This window comes from Carassius auratus, chromosome 36, assembly GCF_003368295.1.
Source record: "Carassius auratus strain Wakin chromosome 36, ASM336829v1, whole genome shotgun sequence".
Classification (NCBI taxonomy): Eukaryota; Metazoa; Chordata; class Actinopteri; order Cypriniformes; family Cyprinidae; genus Carassius; species Carassius auratus.
The window spans coordinates 17,713,676-17,736,566 of NC_039278.1; the positions used below are offsets into that span (position 1 = coordinate 17,713,676).

General features: G+C 35.7%; 1 protein-coding gene across 2 annotated transcripts; it reads left to right on the top strand.

Annotated features, from left to right (window-relative positions):
* The first annotated feature begins 8,829 nt into the window (after nt 1-8,829).
* Nucleotides 8,830-21,668, top strand: LOC113055478 (transketolase-like). 2 transcript variants are annotated; one of them, XR_003277535.1, is made up of 14 exons: nt 8,830-9,182; nt 10,709-10,826; nt 11,676-11,789; nt 12,021-12,118; nt 12,932-13,123; nt 14,504-14,622; nt 14,706-14,902; nt 14,981-15,145; nt 17,128-17,284; nt 17,548-17,633; nt 17,768-17,898; nt 18,466-18,549; nt 18,746-18,839; nt 19,274-19,360. XR_003277535.1 is itself a non-coding variant. In XM_026221825.1 (14 exons), exons 1-14 carry the CDS (start codon nt 9,076-9,078, stop codon nt 21,413-21,415), a joined length of 1,887 nt encoding a protein of 628 aa, XP_026077610.1. In that variant the 5' UTR covers nt 8,838-9,075; the 3' UTR covers nt 21,416-21,668. The 2 variants fall into 2 exon arrangements, 1 of the variants encoding a protein (XP_026077610.1); XM_026221825.1 differs by lacking the exon at nt 17,548-17,633 and adding an exon at nt 21,228-21,668 and having other exon boundaries at nt 8,838-9,182; nt 19,274-19,396.
* The last annotated feature ends 1,223 nt before the right edge of the window (nt 21,669-22,891 follow it).

Below are 22,891 nucleotides of genomic sequence, written 5' to 3' on the forward strand. Positions count from 1 at the left end.
ACTGGTTAGCTAATACAAAATTGGATAAGGTTGATATGAGAGACTATCTTGTATTATTCAGATGGTTTAAGTGTGTGTGTGTGTGTGTTGAAGTGAAGAGTCCTCAGGGTCAGTTGTAGTGTGTTGTCATTTTTCTTTCTTTCACTCTCCCTCTGTACCTGTCTATACCTGCCTATCTTTTTTTTATGCATCTATTTTGCTCCTATATGAGATTTATTCATTTCTCATTAGTTTAATCACTTCCTCTCATTTCTGGGTACTTTCCTTGTAATGTAAATTTGTAAAGAAGAAGACTACACTACTAAATGTTTCTGCCCCGCCAGGCTGTGTCACGTGATCCTTCCACTAGTTGGCTGCAGTCTAAATGATTGACAGCGGTAGATGACTGACAGCTGACCACCCCTCCCCTTTGGGAGCTGAGGCTAAGTGTGATGTCACTGTGGCACCCACAGAGTGACTTATGGGTAATCGAGTGAGCATCAGGGAGCCGACTCGTCCCTCAAGGAACATCTGGCATTAAAATCAAGTTTGTCTCAGGAGCATAGGCTGCTGCTGTGTGTGTGTGTGTGTGTGTGTGTGTGTGTGTGTGTGTGTGTGTGTGTGTGTGTATGTGTGTCTGTGTGTAAAAATCCGTAATATTAATAGTGCATTGTAGCCCATTATATATATATATATATCTGTGTGTGTGTGTGTGTGTGTGTGTGTGTGTGTGTGTTTACATTTAGTTTACATTATAATCTATGATTTACATTTACAAAAATTAAATAAATAATTCTAATAATTAAAATATTTTAGATTAAAATATATCAGAGAAAAGGACTTTTTTAGCAATTGACATGATGTAATTGTCATGATTTAAATAAAATAATATAATAAATAATATAAAATAATAATAATACATAATTCGTAATTTTATAATATTAAACATTACTATTAACAATGTGAATTAAATGTAATAAACAGGAACTGAATTGAATTGAATTACTTGAAAATAATGCCACAAAGCAACTTTTTTTCTAATTTTGGGGGTGAAATGTAATAATGCTCATGTAAATTAGGTACATTTACATTTTTATTGTCATTAAGGTATGTAAAAATCATTGTAATTTATTTTAAATATTTGTAAATTTATTTATTACAATTTTTTTTATTTTATATATTATGTTATATATATTATTTAACATGATGGTAAGTTATGCTGATCTAAATCAAATAAGAAATAATAAATATTTTAAATTCAAATATAACAGTGATTAGAATTAAATGTTAAACTGGAGTCATGAAAAAATTATTGCCTCTTCATGCAAAATGATTTTTTTCTTTTCTCTCTCTTTTTTTATCATTTGATTTTGTGATTCTGTATATTTGCTTTTGGTCTGTTTGTACTCTGTGAAGTGCAGAGCCACATTTGAATATGTATGTGAATATTAGCAGCTCTGTCACCAGAGTGGTGTTATTTAATATATCCCCAGGACTGTGCTCATATTGATTCAGGGCAGCCAACACCTAGGTCTCCCAGATCGCATTGTGTGGCGCTGTGTTAACTTATGATTTTAACTATTGTTGTAGTCGGCACCGTTTGCTGCCAAAGAGAGTAAAATTAGAAACAGTCATGCACCCTGAATGTACATTCCCTTCAGGAGGTGAGAGACCACGGACCTCCCTGATTGGCTGACGTGTGTCACATGGGCACGTGTTCTCAGGTTAGGATTGGGTCACACATTTTGCAGCAGTTTGATGACAAGTGTTTCTGACTTGGACGGAAAGCCCAGGGGAGATAACTGCTTACTCAGAGATAAAGCGAGAGAGAATGAAAGAGAGAAAAAAAGGACAGCAGAGTGGGCAGAGACTGGCCTTATGACATCAAAACAGCTTTCTGAGAATTCGTATTGCACATTTCAAGATTTCAGATGTGCATTTCACATACCCGTTCCTTTTATGGACTGGAAATAGGAACTATTTAGCATTTGCTTTATCATTTTATTTGCTCGAGATTATTTGGCAAAGATGTACAAACGTAAATTAGCAGAAAATAAACAAATACATAAAATATAAATAATACAAAAATAAAAGTTTATCATAGACATTTGTATTTAAAAATGTATTAGATAGATAGATAGATAGATAGATAGATAGATAGATAGATAGAAAGATAGATAGATAGATAGATAGATAGATAGATAGATAGATAGATAGATAGATAGATAGATAGATAGATTAAATGGATTGTGGATTTCTTTCTTCCACACCTTCCCTCAAGACATTCTAGTCCTTGTCTGATTGTGAGTGACAGAGATGCAGTAAAATGACATCACAGCAGTCAAAATCCCCCACATGGCACGGGATGGCAGAACCCCTTGCACACGTGCATAACTGGACAACCTAAGCATGACATTGCAGCGGGGCAGCGAGTCATGTGTTCATCGTGCAAACACTGCCAGCTGTGTTGATTCACACTGCAGACAGACACCACATGATATCATCCCAGCTAATTTAAGAACCACCTCGCTAATGTGTTTTATTATTGTACTACTAGGCTATAACTGTATGATTCTAAACATTGCGTGCACTGGCAATTTGGAGGCAAAGTTCTCCGAAAATTATCTGGACTTTTGTATGAATGCGTCACAATCTTTACTGAAGTCATCATAACTGTGTGACAAATTACTTTTTAAGACAAACATGAGGAATTTAGGTTATGATGTACATGAATACAGCTTCACTCGTCTCAAATCACCCTTATTTGTACTAAAGCGCTTTATACAATACTGATTGAGCCAAAGCAGCTTTACAGTGTCTAACAGCAATATAGTTTGCAATAATGCAAGAAGATGATAAAACGGTCATTTATCCAGTTCATGGATGATTCAGTGATGTCATCATCTAGTTCACACTGTAAAAAATAAGTGTAATTTTAACTGTAAAATTTTGTAAAAACGCTACGGAAAAAAACTGATAATAGGTTAACAGTAAGTTCCCGTACTATATACAGGGAAAAACTGTAAAAGATCTAACAAAGCATTTAATGTAAATTTACAGTAAAATTCTGTTAATTATACAGCTTTTAGAAGTAAAAAAAGAACAAATCAATGTATAATTTACAGTCTAAAACTGTAAACTGATATTCCCAGAATTCCCTGCGTGACACTCCACGTTTGAAAGTATTTTGTTTAAATAATCATGTTTTTAAATAGTTCTTGTTATCAGTTATGTACATTTGAGCTTTATGTTACATCTTCTGTTGCTTAATGAAAGTTTTTTGCATTATTTAAGTATCACGTGTGTTACCATGATGGTGTTTTGTGTTTCCATAAATGTGCACCTTCTATATGTTAATATATACTTCTGCTTGTGGTGAAGCTACTTGTGATGAGCTTTGATACTTCATGTGGCTTTCTCTTATACAGTACCATCTTTATTATTATGGTGGTTGTCAGTATTTTCAAGGTACAAAACAGATTTAATTTTGTGTGTTGTTGAATTTACTGGTTTATATTCACATTTTCTTGTTTGTAAATTACAGCTTTATATTGTAAAATTAACAGTTTTTGACGTAAATGTGTTAACAGTTTTCTGTATTTTTACAAAATTATTCTGGCAACCACAGCTGCCAAAAAGTTTTTGTAAAAACAACAAGAAATTTTTTACAGTGCAGCTGAGCTCTCCTCCAATAGTGTAATAGTGTCTGTGTAATCAGTCATTCAAGTGTACTCAGCAAGCCAGAGGCGACAGCGGCAAGAAGCCAAAACTCCATCAGTGACAAAATGGAGACAAAATCTTGGGGAAAACCAGGTTCAGTCGGGACCAGACGAAACCAGCATGGCATGGTTTAATTCCAGGCTGCATCACAGGTCAGATTGAGCAGAGGACTTGTCTGGTTCCTGTGGTCTTGTTCTGGTGGTCGTCGAGGTGATGAGGTGTGCAGCAGGGGATCTGTGGGGGATCTTATGGTGCAGTGGCGTCCTCTAGTGGTGATATTTACAAATAGTAGGTCTCTGTCCTTTAAACTGTAGGAATAATGTTTTCTGACAGATGGGCACTAGACTGGACAGAGAATGAACAGCAGACATATAGCATTGAACATTACCATGGTATTACCAGGGTTTTTGCACCCTTGAGGTACTGTGTTATTTTGGGAAACAATCTAACAACCTAATAGTCAAGTCAAGTCAAGTCACCTTTTTTTATAAAGCGCTTTAAACAAAATACCTTGCATCAAAGCAACTGAACAACATTCATTAGGAAAACAGTGTGTCAATAATGCAAAATGACAGGTAAAAGGCAGTTCATCATTGAATTCAGTGATGTCATCTCTGTTCACTTAAATAGTGTCTGTGCATTTATTTGCAATCAAGTCAATGATATCGCTGTAGATGAAGTTACCCCAACTAAGTAAGCCAGAGGTGACAGCCGCAAGGAACCAAAACACCATCGGTGGCAGAATGGAGAAAAAAAATCTTGGGAGAAACCAGTCTCAGTCGGGGGGACAACTGTCCTCTGATCAGACGAAACCAGTAGTTCAATTCCTGACATTTCCAGCTGGGGAGACTCAACTGATTTTCTACTGTTTACTGTTAATTACCATCTAACTCAACCAGTCAAGAGCTACATTTAGATTTAGATGTTATATGAATATGGTCTCTGAAGCATAGGTTTATTAGCTGACAATAATAATAAATACATAATCATTATAGGCACAAATACATATGTACTTTTAGAAATTGTTTTTGAAAAATATGGTGTTATTGTTTTGGCAAGCTTAAATTAAAACTTCAATGAAAACTTGATATTCCTTTAAAATAATGTTTAGTTGTATCTTTTTTTTAAAGTATATTTTACTAAGCAATTTCTTACATAATTTCTTTGAGTTAGACCAAACTTTTATTTTGGTGGGTTGTAACCAGAGTTTCTGTGTTTTTTAATTAACTATTATTATTAGCTAATAGGAAGTATAGCATATCAAGCATACTCTACTGTGCAATAGTACTATATTTCTGTTTGAATTTCTTCAAGTTTTATTTTGACAGGTTGTCGTGAAGACATTGCCGTTTCTGTCAGTCTGTATATACGATACGAATGAATGACGATAGTTTTATCAAATGAAATGGTGAAATCTCATCTCTCATAGCGCACTGACGTGCACATGTGTAGCCTACATCATGTGTCAATATAGTGAAGAGCTGAAAACACCACGCGTGCTTCAGTGTGTGTGTGTGTGTGTGTGTAGTAGAGCACACATTCCCAGAGACGTGTATAGCAACACTTTAAGGGTTCCCATAAGCAGGATTTATTGTTGTGCCCCCCTTCCTCAAATATGATGATGGAAAAAAAAACTACTATATAGGGGTGAAAAATAACTTTAATCAAATAAAAAACTAAATGAATAAATTGTATTATTTACAAATCACAATTGTAGCTCTCGACATTTACCTGTGGCTATAATTTTATTATGACTCTTTGTGGCTATAACTTTATTATGAGTCTAATTATAGTCTCAATCATTCAGAAATCATGCAAAAGGAAACTAAGCAGTTTTGAAATGAAAAAACCATGGTTTATTTTTGTAAGGGTTGTGATATGCACATTTATTGTTGAAGAAATTATAAAGCCTGTGTGATCTATAGCCAAAAGGTGTCCAAAAATGAAAGATTAAGTGAATATTTGAATGAAATGTTTGGTCAGTAGCCTAAGCAAGGATTTGATTGCCCTGTAAGTGTAACAGCACAATCACATGACATTTGTAATAACATGTACATAAATTGTTTATTTTGTATTTGCCTACATTATGTATTTTAACAGTGTTATTATTAACCAATCATTAGCCTATTGCTTCATTATTTTTTATATAATGCATTTTAAGCTATTTTAAAGGCTATTGATGGCTTAGGTCTGTTTTTATGGCAACAACAACAACAAAAATTTTACAGTATACTTTGTAAATTATTAGAGTTTGGGGATCGCAAATCATTTGAATCAGTTCGGGACTTCGGAGCGGGTTCGCGAATCATTTGAGTCAGTTTGGGCGTTACAAGCGGACTCGCGAATCATTTGAGTCATTTTGGGGATCGCGAATCATTTGAATCAGTTCGGGAGTTCGTAGCGGGATCGCGAATCATTTGAGTCAATTATGTGGATCGCGAATCATTTGAGTCAGTTTTGGAGTTCGGAGCGGGATCGCGAATCATTTGAGTCAGTTTGGGAGTTCGGAGCGGGTTCGTGAATCATTTGAGTCAGTTTGGGAGTTCAAAGCGGGTTCGCGAATCATTTGAGTCAGTTCGAGATTACGGAGCGGCTTCGCGGATCATTTGAATCAATTCGAGAGTTTGGAGCGGGTTCGCGAATCATTTGAGTCAGTTCGGGAGTTCGTAGCGGGTTCGCGAATTAATTGAGTCAGTTTGGGGATCGCAAATCATTTGAATCTGTTCGGGAGTTCGGAGTGGGATCACGAATCATTTGAATCAGTTCGGGAGTTCAAAGCGTGTTCGCAAATCATTTGAGTCAGTTTGGGGATCGCAAATCATTTGAATCAGTTAGGGAGTTTGGAGCGGGATCACAAATCACGAAAGATTCGCGCTCGTAAATTTTCAAATTGGCCATAACCTTTAATTCATTGCAAGAATTCGGTGCCAAGGCTTTCTTTTAGGGTGGCATTTGCCACCCTATGCCACCCCGGTAGATCCGCCCCTGGTAGAGGTCCTTTCTCAGTGCCTGATCCACCATCTGGTCTGGATACATCCTGGATCAAGGTGACTGCAGTGACCCTCTGATTTGGATACAGACTGGATCTGGTGGCTACGGTGACCTCAGAATAAGAAAGAAACAGACTAATATTGGCGTAGATGCCATTTTTCTAACGATGTAATTATAAGCGAATCATTGTAGACCATTATGGGCATATAAAAGTATTCGTAAAGCTTAACAAATCTGTAGCTGAATTAAATTAAACTGATAGTAACATAATTGCTTTAAGCAACTGTGTGTAGTTTTGTGACTTTGGAGCCACCTACAGTTGATGTAGAACAAATACATCACTTGTTTGTTGATTCGGTATGTATCAATGTCACTGCTGCTTTATTATTTATTTATTTATTTTTTATAATACATTATAAATTCTTTCATACAAATTAAAGAAGTTTAAATGGGTAAATCTTACATATTTATTAATTCCTTCATTGTATTTTCTGACATGTTAATACACTCTACATATGCTTATTCTGTGCATTTTAGCACTGATCGTGTGAAAAAATAAAATAACAGATATATTAAAGTTCAAATTTAAGATCTATATGAGCTAGTAAATCTCTTTCTCTTATAACATTAAATAAAATAATTTTCCCTCCCTGTCTAATATGAGTCAGAAGATTATTCTGGATTGTATGTTACAGCTGCAGATGAAAATGTATGTAATCCAGGAGCACATCGCAACATGATGTATCAAACACACACACACACACACACACACACACACACACACACACACACACACACACACACACACACACACACACAGAGAGAGAGAGAGAGAGAGAGAGAGAGAGAGAGAGAGAGCAGTAGAGGTCTTTTTTGGCCTGTAATTTCTCTAAAATCCACAAGATGGCAACAAAATTCTTCAACATTGAGTTTATATCTTTAGTGAACATGAGATTTTTATTTGTATTTTTTCCGTTTTCATTTTAATTTTAGTTACAGTTTTAGTAGTATTGTTGTGTTTTTGTCATTTAGCAGTTTTAGTTGTTTTAAATCAAGTCAAACTAAATTAATATGAGAAATGTTTGGCAGCTAGCTGAAACTAGAGGCTGGCAACCACTGTTGGGAACGTTACTTTAAAATAGTAATTAGTTATAGTTACTCACTACTTGTTCCAAAAAGTAACTGAGTTAGTAACTGAATTACTTTATAATAAAAGTAACTCGTTACCAGGAAAAGTAACTATTGCGTTACTGTAAAAAAAAAAAAAAAAGTTGCTTTAGGCTATGTCAAATAATTTTTTTTTAGCAGTTTTCACAAGTCAGTTGAAATGGGAATAGAACAGACATGTAATGGAACAGACTGTAATGTGGAATGTAATGCATCTACCTGTTAATGAACGAGCTTTGGGACCTGTGTTTTTTAATCCAGAGAGCGGCACACAGATTGTGAATGTTGAGTTAACTCTATTAAAGCTGCTCTGTGTATCTGTAATGGCACATTTCCAGTGATGATATATTATGAATCTTTTTAATTGCCAGCAAATTAAACAGATATAAATAATTGAACCATTAAAAAAGTGTTCAGAGTTTAACTGAGTGTGCACATTTTATTTCTTGGATTTCAAGTTCTGTATTTAATATATAAACACACACACACACACACACACACACACACACACACACACACACACACACACACACACATATATATATATATATATATATATATATATATATATATATATATATATATATATATATATATTCACTGCTATTGTTGCAAAAATATAATAAAATAAAACTGAATCATTAGACATAAAATAGATTGCTGTTTCATAATGTAGAATGAAATTTTTTTTTTTTTTTTTTTTTGCAATAAACCACAAGAACACATTGTTTAGATATAAAATAAAATTATTATTTATTGCAATAATATTTTTTATTTTTTTCCACTTGAGGAATATGTCCCCTAAGAGAGGTTTTGGCATATTTGACTAACTTCTGGACACACTTTCATCCCTAAAGTAAAGCTACACGCAAATCCCACACAGTCTCAAATGACTGAGGCGTATCTTTAATCTGGTAATGAGTTTAGATCCAGCAGCCAAAGGTCAAAATGAGTGATTCCTCCTCTTTACTCTCTCTCTCTCTGTCTGTCTGTCTCAATCTCTCTCTCTTCATGGCACACACCCACTTTCTCTGTCACAGCCAATACACACTGCCTCTCAACCTGTGTTGCACGCTCTAAACTGTGTGTATGTGTGCCCAAATAAAGCAGCCTCCCTCTCCTCTCCTCCTCCTTTTTCTGTCTCTCGTACACACGCAACCAGCGCTCTCCTCAACCTCATTCTCTCCTTTCATTCTGTGGTGCTTTTAGGCTGAACCCATGGAGGACTACCACAAACCAGACCAGCAGACCATACAGGCGCTGAGGAACATTGCCAACCGCCTCCGAATCAACTCTATCAAAGCCACCACTGCAGCGGGCAACGGGTAAGAGTGGGTACAGCTGCTACAAATACCTGCTGATAGATAGATAGATAGATAGATAGATAGATAGATAGATAGATAGATAGATAGATAGATAGATAGATAGATAGATAGATAGATAGATAGATAGATAGATAGATAGATAGATAGATAGAATACTCATGCCACTGTTGTGCGAGCAGACACATTTTTGCATGCACACCCTTATGCAAGGCATAATCTTTGTCCTCAAATCCTTAGTAAACAGATGGTGAAGGGATGCAGCTAGAAAAGGACATATATATATATATATATATATATATATATATATATATATATATATATATATATATATATATATATATATATATATTATATTACTGTCTATATACACTGAACTTGATATATAATATGTTTAAAAAATGTAAAAAAAAAAAAAAAAAATATATATATATATATATATATATATATATATATATATATATATATATATATATATATATATATATATATATATATATATATATATATATTGTTCATGTAGTATTTGTATTTGCATTTGAGCAGCCAGTTGTTTTTTCTCAAAGACTATGAAACTTTGATATTTTCTGTTTCAATGCCACGAAAAAGGATATTTTTATGGAATACATGTGGCCTATAATTGACTTTCACAATATCTGAGAACAATACTACATGCATAATCTCATAATTGTTTTAGTAGATGGAAAAAAAAAAATCTTTACGAGGAACATATCACAGTTTAATTTGGCTCACTTTATTCTATATTTATTTTATTTATTTTTGTTATAAAAACATTAACATCTGCTTTTTCAGTCTTCAGAAGAGAAAAATAGAAAAAAAAATATGATGAACTATCAATTTTAATAATAATAAAAAACATAAATATGTGTTTTGAAACAGGAAAGAAACCTTTATTTGATGTTAAGTAATTAATGGGTAATTCCATATTGTTGGCATTGTGGTAGATCTAAGGTTTTATGTAAAAGAGATTTTAAAGAATAATAATATTAATATAATTACGCTTTATGAGATGGGTGCATGAAGATGGTTGTTGTTTTATACATATGAAACTGCAAGGTTTTTCCTCTAGGCAAAGTGTGTTTTCTAGTACTGCTGAGCTGTTATGTAAACTGCCACATGAATCCAAATGGCGCAGTTATTGGTATCTGATATCTGAAGATGACTGAGCATAACATTCAATAGCATTTAAACACACTGATTTGTTTAGATGAAGATCTGGTACGTGAGACAGTCTCACAGCATGCGGTCTTTAGTGCTGTCTGTGACCTAATCTGGAAACAGGTGGATGTTAGTGGGTGGTGTGTCTGCTCCAAGCTTTAGATTATGCCACAAGCGTGTTGGGGCATCCTGGATTAAACATCACTTTTGGCATCCTTTTGGACAGACAGCCACTAATTGTATTATTCTGTCCTTATTCTGTCATGACAAGCTGGTTATGGTTTTCTATTAAACTACCTTCACTTCACCTATACATCAGACTCTTTTGACTATTTTTGTTAAATCGCCAGGTATCCAACATCATGTTGCAGTGTGGCAGAGATCATGTCTGTGCTCTTCTTCCATACCATGAAGTACAGGCCAGATGACCCCAAGAACCCCAACAATGACCGCTTCATCCTGTCCAAGGTGAAGTCTGACCTTTTGAGTTCTTTAAAATGTCAAGTTTAAATCAACATGACACTAAGTCGGAAGCATGACAATATTTGATGCTGTGCCAGAACCATGGTACAGTGATGGTAATACTATAGTACTTTAAAATATACTCTGATACTGAATCTATATACCAATGTTTACTATGGTGTTTAAATGATACTTTGACTAATACCATGGTATTGTAAATGCCAATGATGCGATACCATGGTACCATAACACGGTACCATATCCAAAAAAGCTTAATAAACTAATCATCCTTAAGGTATACCTTTTTTATTATTAATACGATTGTCAATTATGATTGTCATTGATCTTATTAACCATTAATACCTAAAATTAAACTTATAAATATACAATGAAATGTACTATGAGTTCCATGAAAAACACATAGTTCAGAGTCCAAAATATAATACAAAAAAATTAAACAATATTTATAATAAAAATAAAGTCCATAATATAATATAATATAATATAATATAATATAGGGCTATGGACCATTGTATAATGGTGGTAATATAAAATAAAAAATAAATAATATAAAATGAAACAAAATGTAATATAATAATATATACAGGGCTATGCAAAACAAATATTCTTATTTAAATTAATGTTGGGTAACTGCATAATAGTGGTAAAGTAATATGTTAAATTTGTGTTAATAATAATGAATAATAATTTTAAAAATTACCTCCCAAAATACTGGGCTATCCAAAATATGCTCATCAAATGTTAGCCTATTAAAAAGTTGTTAAGTAATTTTTGGATAGTTGTATTATAGTGGCATTGTGGCTGACTCATAGATTTCGTGTTTTGTGTTCCCAGGGTCATGCGGCCCCTGTCCTCTACTCTGTGTGGGTGGAGATCGGCTTCCTGAAAGAGTCGGAGCTCATGAGCATGTGTCAGGTCGACTCCACGCTGGAGGGACACCCTACACCTGTGAGTAACACTGATCCAAATTCAGCTGCTCTTCTTTAACATATTCAATTACAATCACATGAAATCAGATCAGATCAGATCAGCACTGTGGGAAATATTGAGTTTATTGGGTCAGAAATAATTGTTCGGGTTAAACTGGCTGCAAATGCTTGATCCAATAACCAGTGACAGCCGTTATTTTATGTAACATCCCCATGTGTGTGTGTGTGTGTGTGTGTGTGTGTTTGACAGAAGCAGCAGTTTGTGGATGTGGCCACAGGCTCTCTGGGACAGGGGCTGGGCATGGCCTGTGGAATGGCTTATACGGCTAAATACTTCGACAAATCCAGGTAAGAATGTTACCAATAAACCTGTACATTCACAATAACCACATATATTAGGTCTACAGTAACTCAAACAGCTGTATTGCTTATGCTTTGTTGGAAAGTCAAAATTAATATGATCTATTGTCTAAAATGTTGGTATTATATGTAAAGATGCAGAAAATGTATCTATAAGGTTAATGAAAGTTACACATGTGAAATGTGTGCTCATTCTGTGGCGTTTTTCAGGAATTGTACCAGTTTTGTATTTTCCTGAATGCTCACTCACGTCTCATGTTTGTATGTGTCTGTGATGAAGATTTGAAGGGTGTGGAGTCTCCCATCAAACTGTGCTTTTGCGATTCTTCTGCTCTAATAATCAAAGCCCCAGCGGCCATCACTCGGTTATTTTCATATCTTGGATAGAATTAAAGTTAGGCAAAAGAATACAGATGATTCCCTAATCGAAACCTCATTTTTGGCGGATCCTGTCAAATCTCTCTAATCGTAAAAGCCATAAATACATGATTTGTGTGAGTGTTGCTGTGCAGAGAAAGAGGAGCCATGCCTGTTGTGTTGTGTAAGAGCACTTTTCTCAAATCCCAGATGACTTCTAATCAATTGAATCAATGTCTTCTCATTCGTGAAAGTCAGTGGATGTGTTGTGACGGGAAAGTGTCAGGAGGTATTAGGGAGGACAGTGGTGATGAGGTTTTACAGCAAGCGAGACAAAAAAAAAAACAATAGATAGATAGATAGATAGATAGTACACAAATTTGCACATTCCAGCACCATTGTCATTAGAAGATGCAAAGATGTGGTCTTTTCCCTCTTCTGCAGTTACCATGTGTATTGCCTGCTGGGGGATGGAGAGATGTCTGAGGGGGCCGTGTGGGAGGCCATGGCCTTCGCGTCCTACTACCAGCTGGATAACCTGTTAGCCATACTGGACATCAACCGGCTGGGCCAGAGCGATCCAGCACCACTGCAGCACCACGTGGAGAAGTACCAGAGACGCTGTGAAGCCTTTGGGTAGGTTAGAGGTGGTAGACGGCATGGGCTGGGAACTAAAACATTGTGGGTTCAAACCCCAGAAGCTCAGATCCATGAGGCATCACCATCAGGATTCTCGGGTGAGACGCTTGACCTCAAGTTGCCCGCAGGAGGGCTCGGATAAAAATATCTGAAAATGGCATGGGTGAATTTCTTAAACACGTTATGTTTCAATCTAAAATCATAAGAAATATTTTTTTCTTTGAAGAAAAGAATGCCTGATTTTTTTTTTTTTTTTTCGACCATTATGGGTTTATGCACTGTGGCAGTAAGTTCATGACAATTAAACAGAATTGACCCTTTGCAAAGACCTGCCCCCGTTCATTACTGTTGCTATGTCCGACAAGCCATTGCGCTCTCACGCCACACATCACGTTCTCACGCAGTGAAAAATACTGAACTGTACAACCTGCTCTGTCTTTTGGAATGAAACAAAATCTTAGCTTTCAAATTATGTCATTTTTTAAGAAATTCAAAAAATAAATACCATTTTGTGGCTGGTTAATGTGTTAGGAAAGATCGCGGTAACATCTCAGTTCAAGCGGCACCTGAACCGATCATCTGTTCCTCTTTATAGCATGAAACAAACATGAACATAAGAAGTTATCATGTTTCAACCATGGAAAGATGTAAATGCACACCATTTGTCAAGGTCAAGTCCACCGACGTTTATCTACTCTCTTGTCTGGATTGTTTGTCGGACAGAATGGCAGATTCAGCTTTATGTCTGGTCAGATCGCCGGTCAATCAAACTCCCGGTGAAGGGTGAATTACATAAGCAAAATGATATCAAAAGTAAAAAGTCTGAATGCATTAAAATAACAAGAAATTGGGATTTAACGGTTCCTAATTATGATGAAAATAATGTCAGAATTTGATATGAACAACTCTATTTAATTTGAATATATTTTAGATTAATATTTTAGATAATAATTCTTAATGGTTATTTAGTTGTCTTTTTTAGACTACTTTTAGCTCATTTTATTTATTCATTTTTTTAAAGTTGATTAATTTTGTTTTGTGATTTTGTCATTTTTATTAGTTTTGGTGTTTTAGAACATTTTAATATAGATTTCATTGATTCTTTTTAGTTCAGTTTTAGTAATTGTAGTACTTCGACCTAATTGGGAAATGTTGGCTAACTGACTAACTGTTGATTTCGAAAATTGAATAATAAAATGTATGTTTTTTAAGTTATTGTTTTTATTCTAGTATTCTTATTTTATTGCATTATTTTATTTTTAATTAACAATAACAGCTCTGGGGTGTGCGTGTCCATATGTGTATTTATGTGTGTGTGTTTGTGTGTGTGTGCAGTGAAAACCCATCAGTTAGTTTGTCATTTGTTGTTGTTTTTAGGTGGCATGCTATCATTGTGGACGGCCACAGTGTGGAGGAGCTGTGTAAAGCCATGAGCCAACAACGCCACCAACCCACTGCCATCATCGCCAAAACCATCAAAGGCAAAGGCATTCCTGGTATATTTCTTCCCATTACCTCTAAATCTATAAATACTGATATAGCTCCATATTCTTTGGTCAGCAAATGATCTTCTCCTCAGTGGCAGAAGATAAGATGGGATGGCATGGCAGGGTGCTGTCAAAGGACATGGCAGAGAGCGTCATGAGAGACCTCCAGAGCCGCATGCTCAACAGTAACAAGCGCATGTACCCGGCTTCACCCATTGAAGACGCTCCACCCGTGAGTCTGCGCAATGTCCGCATGCCCAGCGCTCCCAACTACAAAACTGGAGAGAAGGTGAGAGTTCAAGGCGATGGATGATATATTGGTTTAAAATCATGGTCTAGCTCTCTTCACCATATTCTTTTCCAACAGTTTGCCACCTGCAAGGCGTATGGGATGGCCGTGGCCAAACTGGGACGCTATAACGAGCGGGTCGTGGCTATGGATGTCGACACCAAAAATGTCACCCACTCGGAAATCTTTAAAAATGAGCATCCCAACCGCTTCATTGAGTGCTATAGTGCAGAGCAGAACATGGTAGGAAATTATGAAGTGCCATCATGAAGAAATTTTAAAGAACCAAAAATGGCAAGTACTTCCTTTTAGCAAATCAGACAAAAAAACAAAACAAAAAAACTTGCCATTCTTGGTTGAAATATAAATTTTCCATATTATTATTTCAATATTAAAAGGGATGGTCCACAAGTCAAAATCTCCTCCAAATATTTTGTGAGTAACATGTAATTAATTGAAGCCACAAAATAAACTTTATTCCATAAAATTATTATAATTAACTATGCAAAAAAGCATTTCACACATCTCCAGCATGTTTTATAATTATAAAACCAAACATAGTTCACCCCTCACACACGTTATCACGTTTTGTTTGACTTCTCTTAGAAACAACAAACAAGTTGTTTAAGAGATTAAAGCAATTATCAAAGTTTAATATCTTCATTTATGTTCCACAGAATTACTGAAATTTCATTTTTGGGGGAGTATCCCTTTAATTGCTGTTTTAGTAGAGCCAAATCAAAGGTCTGCACTTTTGAGAGACTAGCTTAATGAGTGAAACATCCTTAAATGCTCCCTAGATTGTTCTGATAAAGCAGTGCTCTGGGATTGGCCATGTAAAACGCCCCTAAAAGCACCAAAGCTGCTGGTTTGTTGAATAATACATGGCACTCTATCCATAATGCAGCAGTTAAGATGTGACCCACTTACGCTCCATTCTGCACCACGCCCTGCTGCAGTGCCTTCCCTGAGAAGCCATGCAGAAAACCTGCGCTGCTTTCTTTAACATCTCATAAGCACATTCTTTATGATCTGTATAATTGCTGTGAGCCAAATATTTCTGCTTTTTTTTCTCTATATAGTCATTGTTCACTTGGTGCATGTGGTAGGAAAAATGTAGGTCACTCATCAGTCGTTTTTGTGTTTTGTGAAGCGGTCATGATGGACATGCAGAAAATCTGAATGCTAATTAAACAGTCAGAGTTCAGATCTGTGCCAAACTCAGCAGTTAAGCAAACAGAGGCAAATTAGAAGATGTGTATCTATAGTTCAGTTTAGTTTATTTATAAAAAGATGCAGAAGACTATAACAACAATTGCTAAACCATTATGCTATACATTGTACATTGTAAAACCAAAAAGACATAGTACATAAAGGAAAACAAGCTCAGGATGACTCACATATTACAAGCCTAAAAGGTAATCTTTAGATTATCCTAAAAGATAAAGGTAGGGGCAGACTATGGCAAAAGCCCAGTTTCCCTTTCTTTTTAACCATGATCTAGGAACCTTGCAATAGATCTGCATACTAATAAGGGAGTCATATTCACTATAGTCTGCCAAAAAAGAAATACTGAGTGATTTCAAGAAGTGGCTTCAAGAAGTATTTCGCACTCAAGCCACACTTTTAAAAATGACATTGAAATTATTATTTGCAAATATGGTTCCAGCATTATTATTATTTGTAGCAATTTTATATGAATTGTTTTTATTTTGATATATTTTTGGTTATTTTTTTCAGTCCCAGATGTGGTAGAGTTAAGGCTTTCCGTTGCATAGGTTATATCCTATTTTCCGTTGACTTGCACTAAGAGGATTTGAGACAGGAAACAGGAAATGATAACACTGTGTGAGCTGCACTCTGGTAATTCCTCGCATATGAAAGATAAAATGGAGCTCCTGTTTAGCGGATTCCATCTGTCTCTTCCCTAGTATATTACAGCCTTCTAAGAATGAGGACGTATGAGCTATTAAACTACTTATGTCTTCTGTCTTATCAACCAACAGATTACCAGTGCCATGCCTTTTGGCATCATTTATTTATTTCAAAGATTTCCTAGTGTTTTCTGGTTAGCTGCTCTTGCACTTGTCAAAAGAGACCAGACTTGCTTTCTCAAGTTTTTGCTCACTATCATCCAAATCATGAAAACCATACGTCGGTAAGAAAAGCATGTATTTAATGGGAATGTTGGACAAAAAAACAATAACAATATCAAACTCTCATAGGTCAGCGTTGCCACGGGTTGTGCGGCACGCGAGCGAAACGTTGTGTTTGCCAGCGGCCTGGCGACCTTCTTCACCCGCGCCTACGACCAGCTCCGCACGGCCGCCATCTCAGACAGCAACATAAACCTCTGCGGTTCCCACTGCGGCCTGTCCGTCGGTAAGAAGTGCTTCCCTTTTTTAAAGACCACGATTGATTTTTTATTTCTAACAGACAGATGCACTCTCCAAACAAAATTTTTCCTTTTAAGCCCCGCCCATTTCCAGCACCTTCACTCTCCTCTCTCACACACTGCAGCTTTGAACCTAATGATGATGTTTTGGAATAGATTTATGAGCGATTCACCCCTCCTTTTTTCCTGAAGCTGTGTTTCTAATGTGTGTTTTGTTCTCCTGGTGGTCTGGCGGTGGTGCGACTCTTAGCACAACCCCGTCTCCCTCTCTCTCCCTCCCCCTGTGTGTCTCGGAGGCTGTCTCCGGGTGACCTGGCATCCCCTCCGTTAGCAAAGGTACACTGCATGCCAGTCAGACTGTCTGTACACCTGCCTGTCTGTCTGCTCGACTGTCGCATGTGTGTGCACCTGGAATGCAAATGCTGTTCGGTCTAAGTGCCTGGTGTTGTGTGTGTGTGTGTGTGTTTCAGGAGAGGACGGACCGGCCCACATGGGGCTGGAGGACATGGCTATTTTCAGAGCCATCCCCACTGCCACCATTTTCTACCCCAGTGATGCTGTGTCTACTGAAAAGGCAGTGGAGCTTGCAGCCAACACAAAGGTTGGCGTGCTATGTACTGTTATGAGTGGGCAAACATTACAGAATGGATAATAACTTTTGCCAATAGAAAATGTAATCAAAATATTTGAACATCAAATTTACACTATATTTATATGGATGTTGATATATTCAGAATTGAATTGAGAATGCTTTTTAAATTCCAATTTGAATGCAGAATTGCAATGTAAGATGGTAGAGTTCAATTCAATTCAATTCAATTCAAAGTTTGTAATTAAAAATGCTAAGCTGATCAAGACAATCTCTTAGTTTTTTTCCAGTTTGGCCTACACAAATGATATTGACCCCATAATAATGGGTGTTCACATTATTTCAACCCCTGTAGATACATCATTTCCCAGAATGCATTGCATGTGTTAAGTTTCTTTTAATTGCAATTCAGCTTCATGTTAGGAATGGCCAATTCAAATTCACACCCATGAACTAAAAACAAGACTATTCTAATTATAATACTATTAAAAACTACACAGAAAAGTATTTTCTACTTCCCTTTCCCACTTTTTTCATCATGAGATTTGACCCTTTGCGTATTTCATATCTGGACTTTAGGGGCTTTGCTATATCAGGACCATTCGCCCGGAGACTGCAATCATTTACAACAGCAATGAGGACTTCCATGTTGGCCAAGCCAAGGTAAAGCTGTCCCTTAATCATAATTCAGTAAAAAAATATATGCGTCTAAGATGAGATATGAAATAGATTTAAATCAATCTCAAAACAATCATATACAGTATATACAGTATTACAGGTTCACTGTGTTAAGCTGCATTACTAATATTATATGAGAATGTACGATAATGTACCATAAATGTATAAATGACCTGATCAGGTGGTGTGCCAGAGTAAGGAAGATCAGGTTACCGTGATCGGAGCTGGAATCAGCCTCCATGAAGCTCTAGCTGCAGCTGAGCAACTCAAAAAAGGTACAATTAAATAAAGCAGAGAATACTGTATCATGTTCAAAAAATGTTTTACGTGTTTTTGAAGGAAGCCTATTATTCTTAATATAATATAATGTATTTTTTTTGTCTGTGCACAAGAGAGGTTTTGTCTACAAAATAATTAGTAAGTTATAAGATTGTAAATGTCATTTTTATATTAGCTGGATTTCTATGTCTCTTTATTTACTGTTTAGTTAAATGTATAGCATTATATCAGTCATAGTATTATGTTACATTTATGTGAGTAATGCATAGTTTTCTAACTGAATAAGATATAGTAAAGAGTTATTTAAAAATGCGTGCAACAGGTACTTCTTATCAATAGCATGATAACATTTCTCATTTGTTTATTATTGTGATGTATGTGTGAGCTTAATGTCGACTCGGGTATGTGTGTTTTGTGTGTCAATCCCCAGAGAGGATTTACATCAGAGTGATCGATCCTTTCACAATCAAACCGCTGGATACCAAAACCATCATCGACCATGTGCGTGCCACCAGGGGTCGTGTCGTCACGGTTGAGGATCACTATTATGAAGGTGGGTTTCAAGATTAGAGCACATTATCTCGTCTCAAGCACACATCTCAGCCTTGCTGCACATCCAAATAGCATGAACCGCACACGCACAGGGTTGTATCGGTCCATGAGTGCAATTGGCCGGCTAGAAAAAACATGACTTGTTGGCAAATTGTCATTGGATTGGGAAGCGAGAGGTATTGTGTTGTCACAATCTGTTGAGTTTTTTTGCCGTGTCTCATTCTGTTCATTTGGGTGAAAAAAAGACAGAGAAGCGGAGGGCTGTCAGGTCTCCTTAAGCAAATGTACGGCCGTGGGGCTTGTTGTGTCCTAGATAACAAAGGCGGCCCTGGACCTGGCCTTCGTGCCAGAGGAGGAGTGAGGCTGGATGAGAAAGAGAGAGAGTTTAACATCCACAATCATTCTGAAAGCAAACATCCCCTCTGCGGTGAGGGAGAGAAAGAGGATCGGGATGGACAGAGAGAACGTGTGATCGTAGCAAGGTTGAAAGCATGGGCATAGGGGATAAAAAGAGATTTGGGTAGTCTATCAAGGCATGATGTCAAACAGACATGAAATTTAAAAGCAGAACATGGTGCAGAAGGTCAAACAGTGATTGATTTATGCACAGGTGAAGGATAATTGAAAAAAAAGGAGATCAAATTTAACATGCATCCTTGATGATAAAAAGAGCTTAAATGGTTTGGCTGGTTTTGGTTACAAGCAACTAAACCAGCTTGGGAACTCTCGTTTTTTTTTTTTTTTTTTAATATATATATATATATCTAAAAACTGCTGAAAAAAAATACATACATATATATATATATATATATATATATATATATATATATATATATATATATATATATATATATATATATATATATATATATATATATATTATAAAAAGTCTTAAATAAACAACATTTTGAAATTTGACATTGCAGACTAACAGAAGATTAAGTTAAAGCACTAAAATAACTAAGTGGAAAATAAATAAATAAACAGAACTGGAATAAATGTAATTAAACAGGAATAGCAATATTAAAATAAATGAAAAAGGCACATACAAAATTACCCAAAAAATTTACTAAAATAAAAAAAAGAAAATACATGCTAATTAAAAATATTTATAAAAATTATAATTGTATATAGATAAAACTTAAATAACACTGGTTTCGGATGAATAGGATTTTTTCTAAAGTGTTTAATACTTAAATTCAGCATTAAACTGATCGGAAATGGCAGTAAAGGACACAAAAATACAAAAGATTTCTATTTCAAATAAAAGCTTTTCTTCTGAAGTTTCTATTCATCAAAGAATAATTTCGAATTGGATCATTTCCACAAAAATATAAAAAGCACAACTATTTTCAATACTGATAATAATAATAAATGCAGAGTAATGCTTGCTAAAAATTTAGCTGAAATCACATGAAAAAATACAATTTAAAATATATTCAAATAGTAAACTGTTATTTTTAAATTGTACAAATATTTCACTTGTCTTACAGGTTTTTTTTTTTTTTATTATTATTTGAATGCTGCTTTAATGTGAAGAAGAGACTTTTTAACATAAAATAAAAAATAATTAAATATTCTAAACTTTTGGCTGGTAGTGTATATATCTTAAGAATATATAATATACTGTATAAATTTGTGTGTCAGACCAACTTTATAAAATTCTTAGTTCCATCATGTAATTGTTTTACTGTAATTGGGATATTTCTGCCATCACAAAGACAGGGGTGATTTCCCAGGACACCTGTTTCAATGATATCCATCAGAAAGTGGGTCATGTTGTGTGGTGTTCCTTAAAATCGCTCATGATTTCCATCTTTGTCATTGCACAGGTGGCCTGGGAGATGCGGTGTGCTCCGCTATCGTGAATGAGCCAGGTCTCACTTTCCAGCGTCTGGCTGTCGTTAATGTTCCACGAAGTGGCAAAATGACAGACCTGCTCAAAATCTACGGCATCGACCGTGACTCCATCGCACAGGTGGTCAGGAAAATGCTCAGCAGCTCGGCCAATGCCAAGTGAACCTGTTTGCTTTGCTCCGCCCACTCCCCACAAATCAATGGAATAACCAGCTGCACAAACACTGTCACATGACTCCTCTTCTTCAGATTGTGTCCCCTCCCTCAACCGTGTTCACTGTAAAAGACCCGCGTGAGTATAATAGTAATGTGAGATATATGTACATTTTGAAGTATGGTTCACATTCCTTTTCCACCCTTATAAATACACTAATATTCAATAGTTTGAGGTCAGATTTTGTTATTAATACTTAATACTGCGGGGATGCATTAAACTGAGCAAAAGTGACTGTTAAGCCATTTATAATGTTACATAAGATTTGTTTCAAATAAATTATGTTCTTTTGAACTTCATCATGAAAAATGAATATGCAAAAATATTCAGCGCTGATGTTTGGAAATGATTCTTGAGCATCAAATCAGCATCTTAGAATGATTTCTGAAGATCATGTGACACTGAAGACTGGAGTAATGATGCTGAAAATTCAGCTTTGCTTCACAGGAATGAATTACATTTTTAAATAAATTATATAGAAAACTGTTCTTTTAAATTGTAATAATATTTCACAATATTACTGTTTTTACTGTATTTTTGATCAAATAAATGCAGCTTTAGTGAGCATAAGAGACTTGTTTCAAAATTATGTACAACATCTTACTGACCTCAGACTTTTGAATGCTAGTGTACATACGCATACAGGAGTCTTTTTCTAGCTCTTTTCCTGTACTAATAGTTTAAAATCAAAAAAAAATTATAGGCAAGGACTTGATTTTGTCCACCTGGTATTAATTTGATTGTGAAAATATGAATTTATGTTGATTTGAAAATCAAAGTTAAAAGTTTAGCGACGCTAAAACGTGTATACACTATCACCTCAGAAAACATCGATATGCTGTACAATGTGGCACTTGTGTTTTTAACTCTCATTTGATAAGACCCAACAATAAAACTGTTTGCGACATTATATTTTAATACTTTTTATAATGTTACTGTGTTGCTATGATGACTGGGCGGGGCTGGATTTCACGGGAACAGATACATGTGCAAAAAAACGATTTGATGTTACATTCGTAGAGTTTAGTCTTTAAACAGATAATCAAATGAGAATGTCTGTAGGGTGCTTGATTAAGGTACTGTAGTAAATGGTTGTCTTCCGTGAAACTGTTTGTGGTATAATCTCAGTATTTACAAAGATGGAGTAGCATTTTGTGGTGTTATGAGCATGAAACACGGTCCTTTTCTGGTCAGAGAAGATGAGAGATGGATGAAACCCTCAGCATCACTGGAACGTGCTGTTATCTCTGAACTATGAACCTACAACAAACACTTCCTCTGTTATTTTTCAATGTATCTCAACAAGTCATTGATTAAAACCCTCTGCATTTGAGTTTGGACATCATGTGTTGTCTGTCTTATTCACTCTGATAGGGGAGACCGGGACTAGTTGTCACACACTTTACTGAATATTTCTCAGAGTGG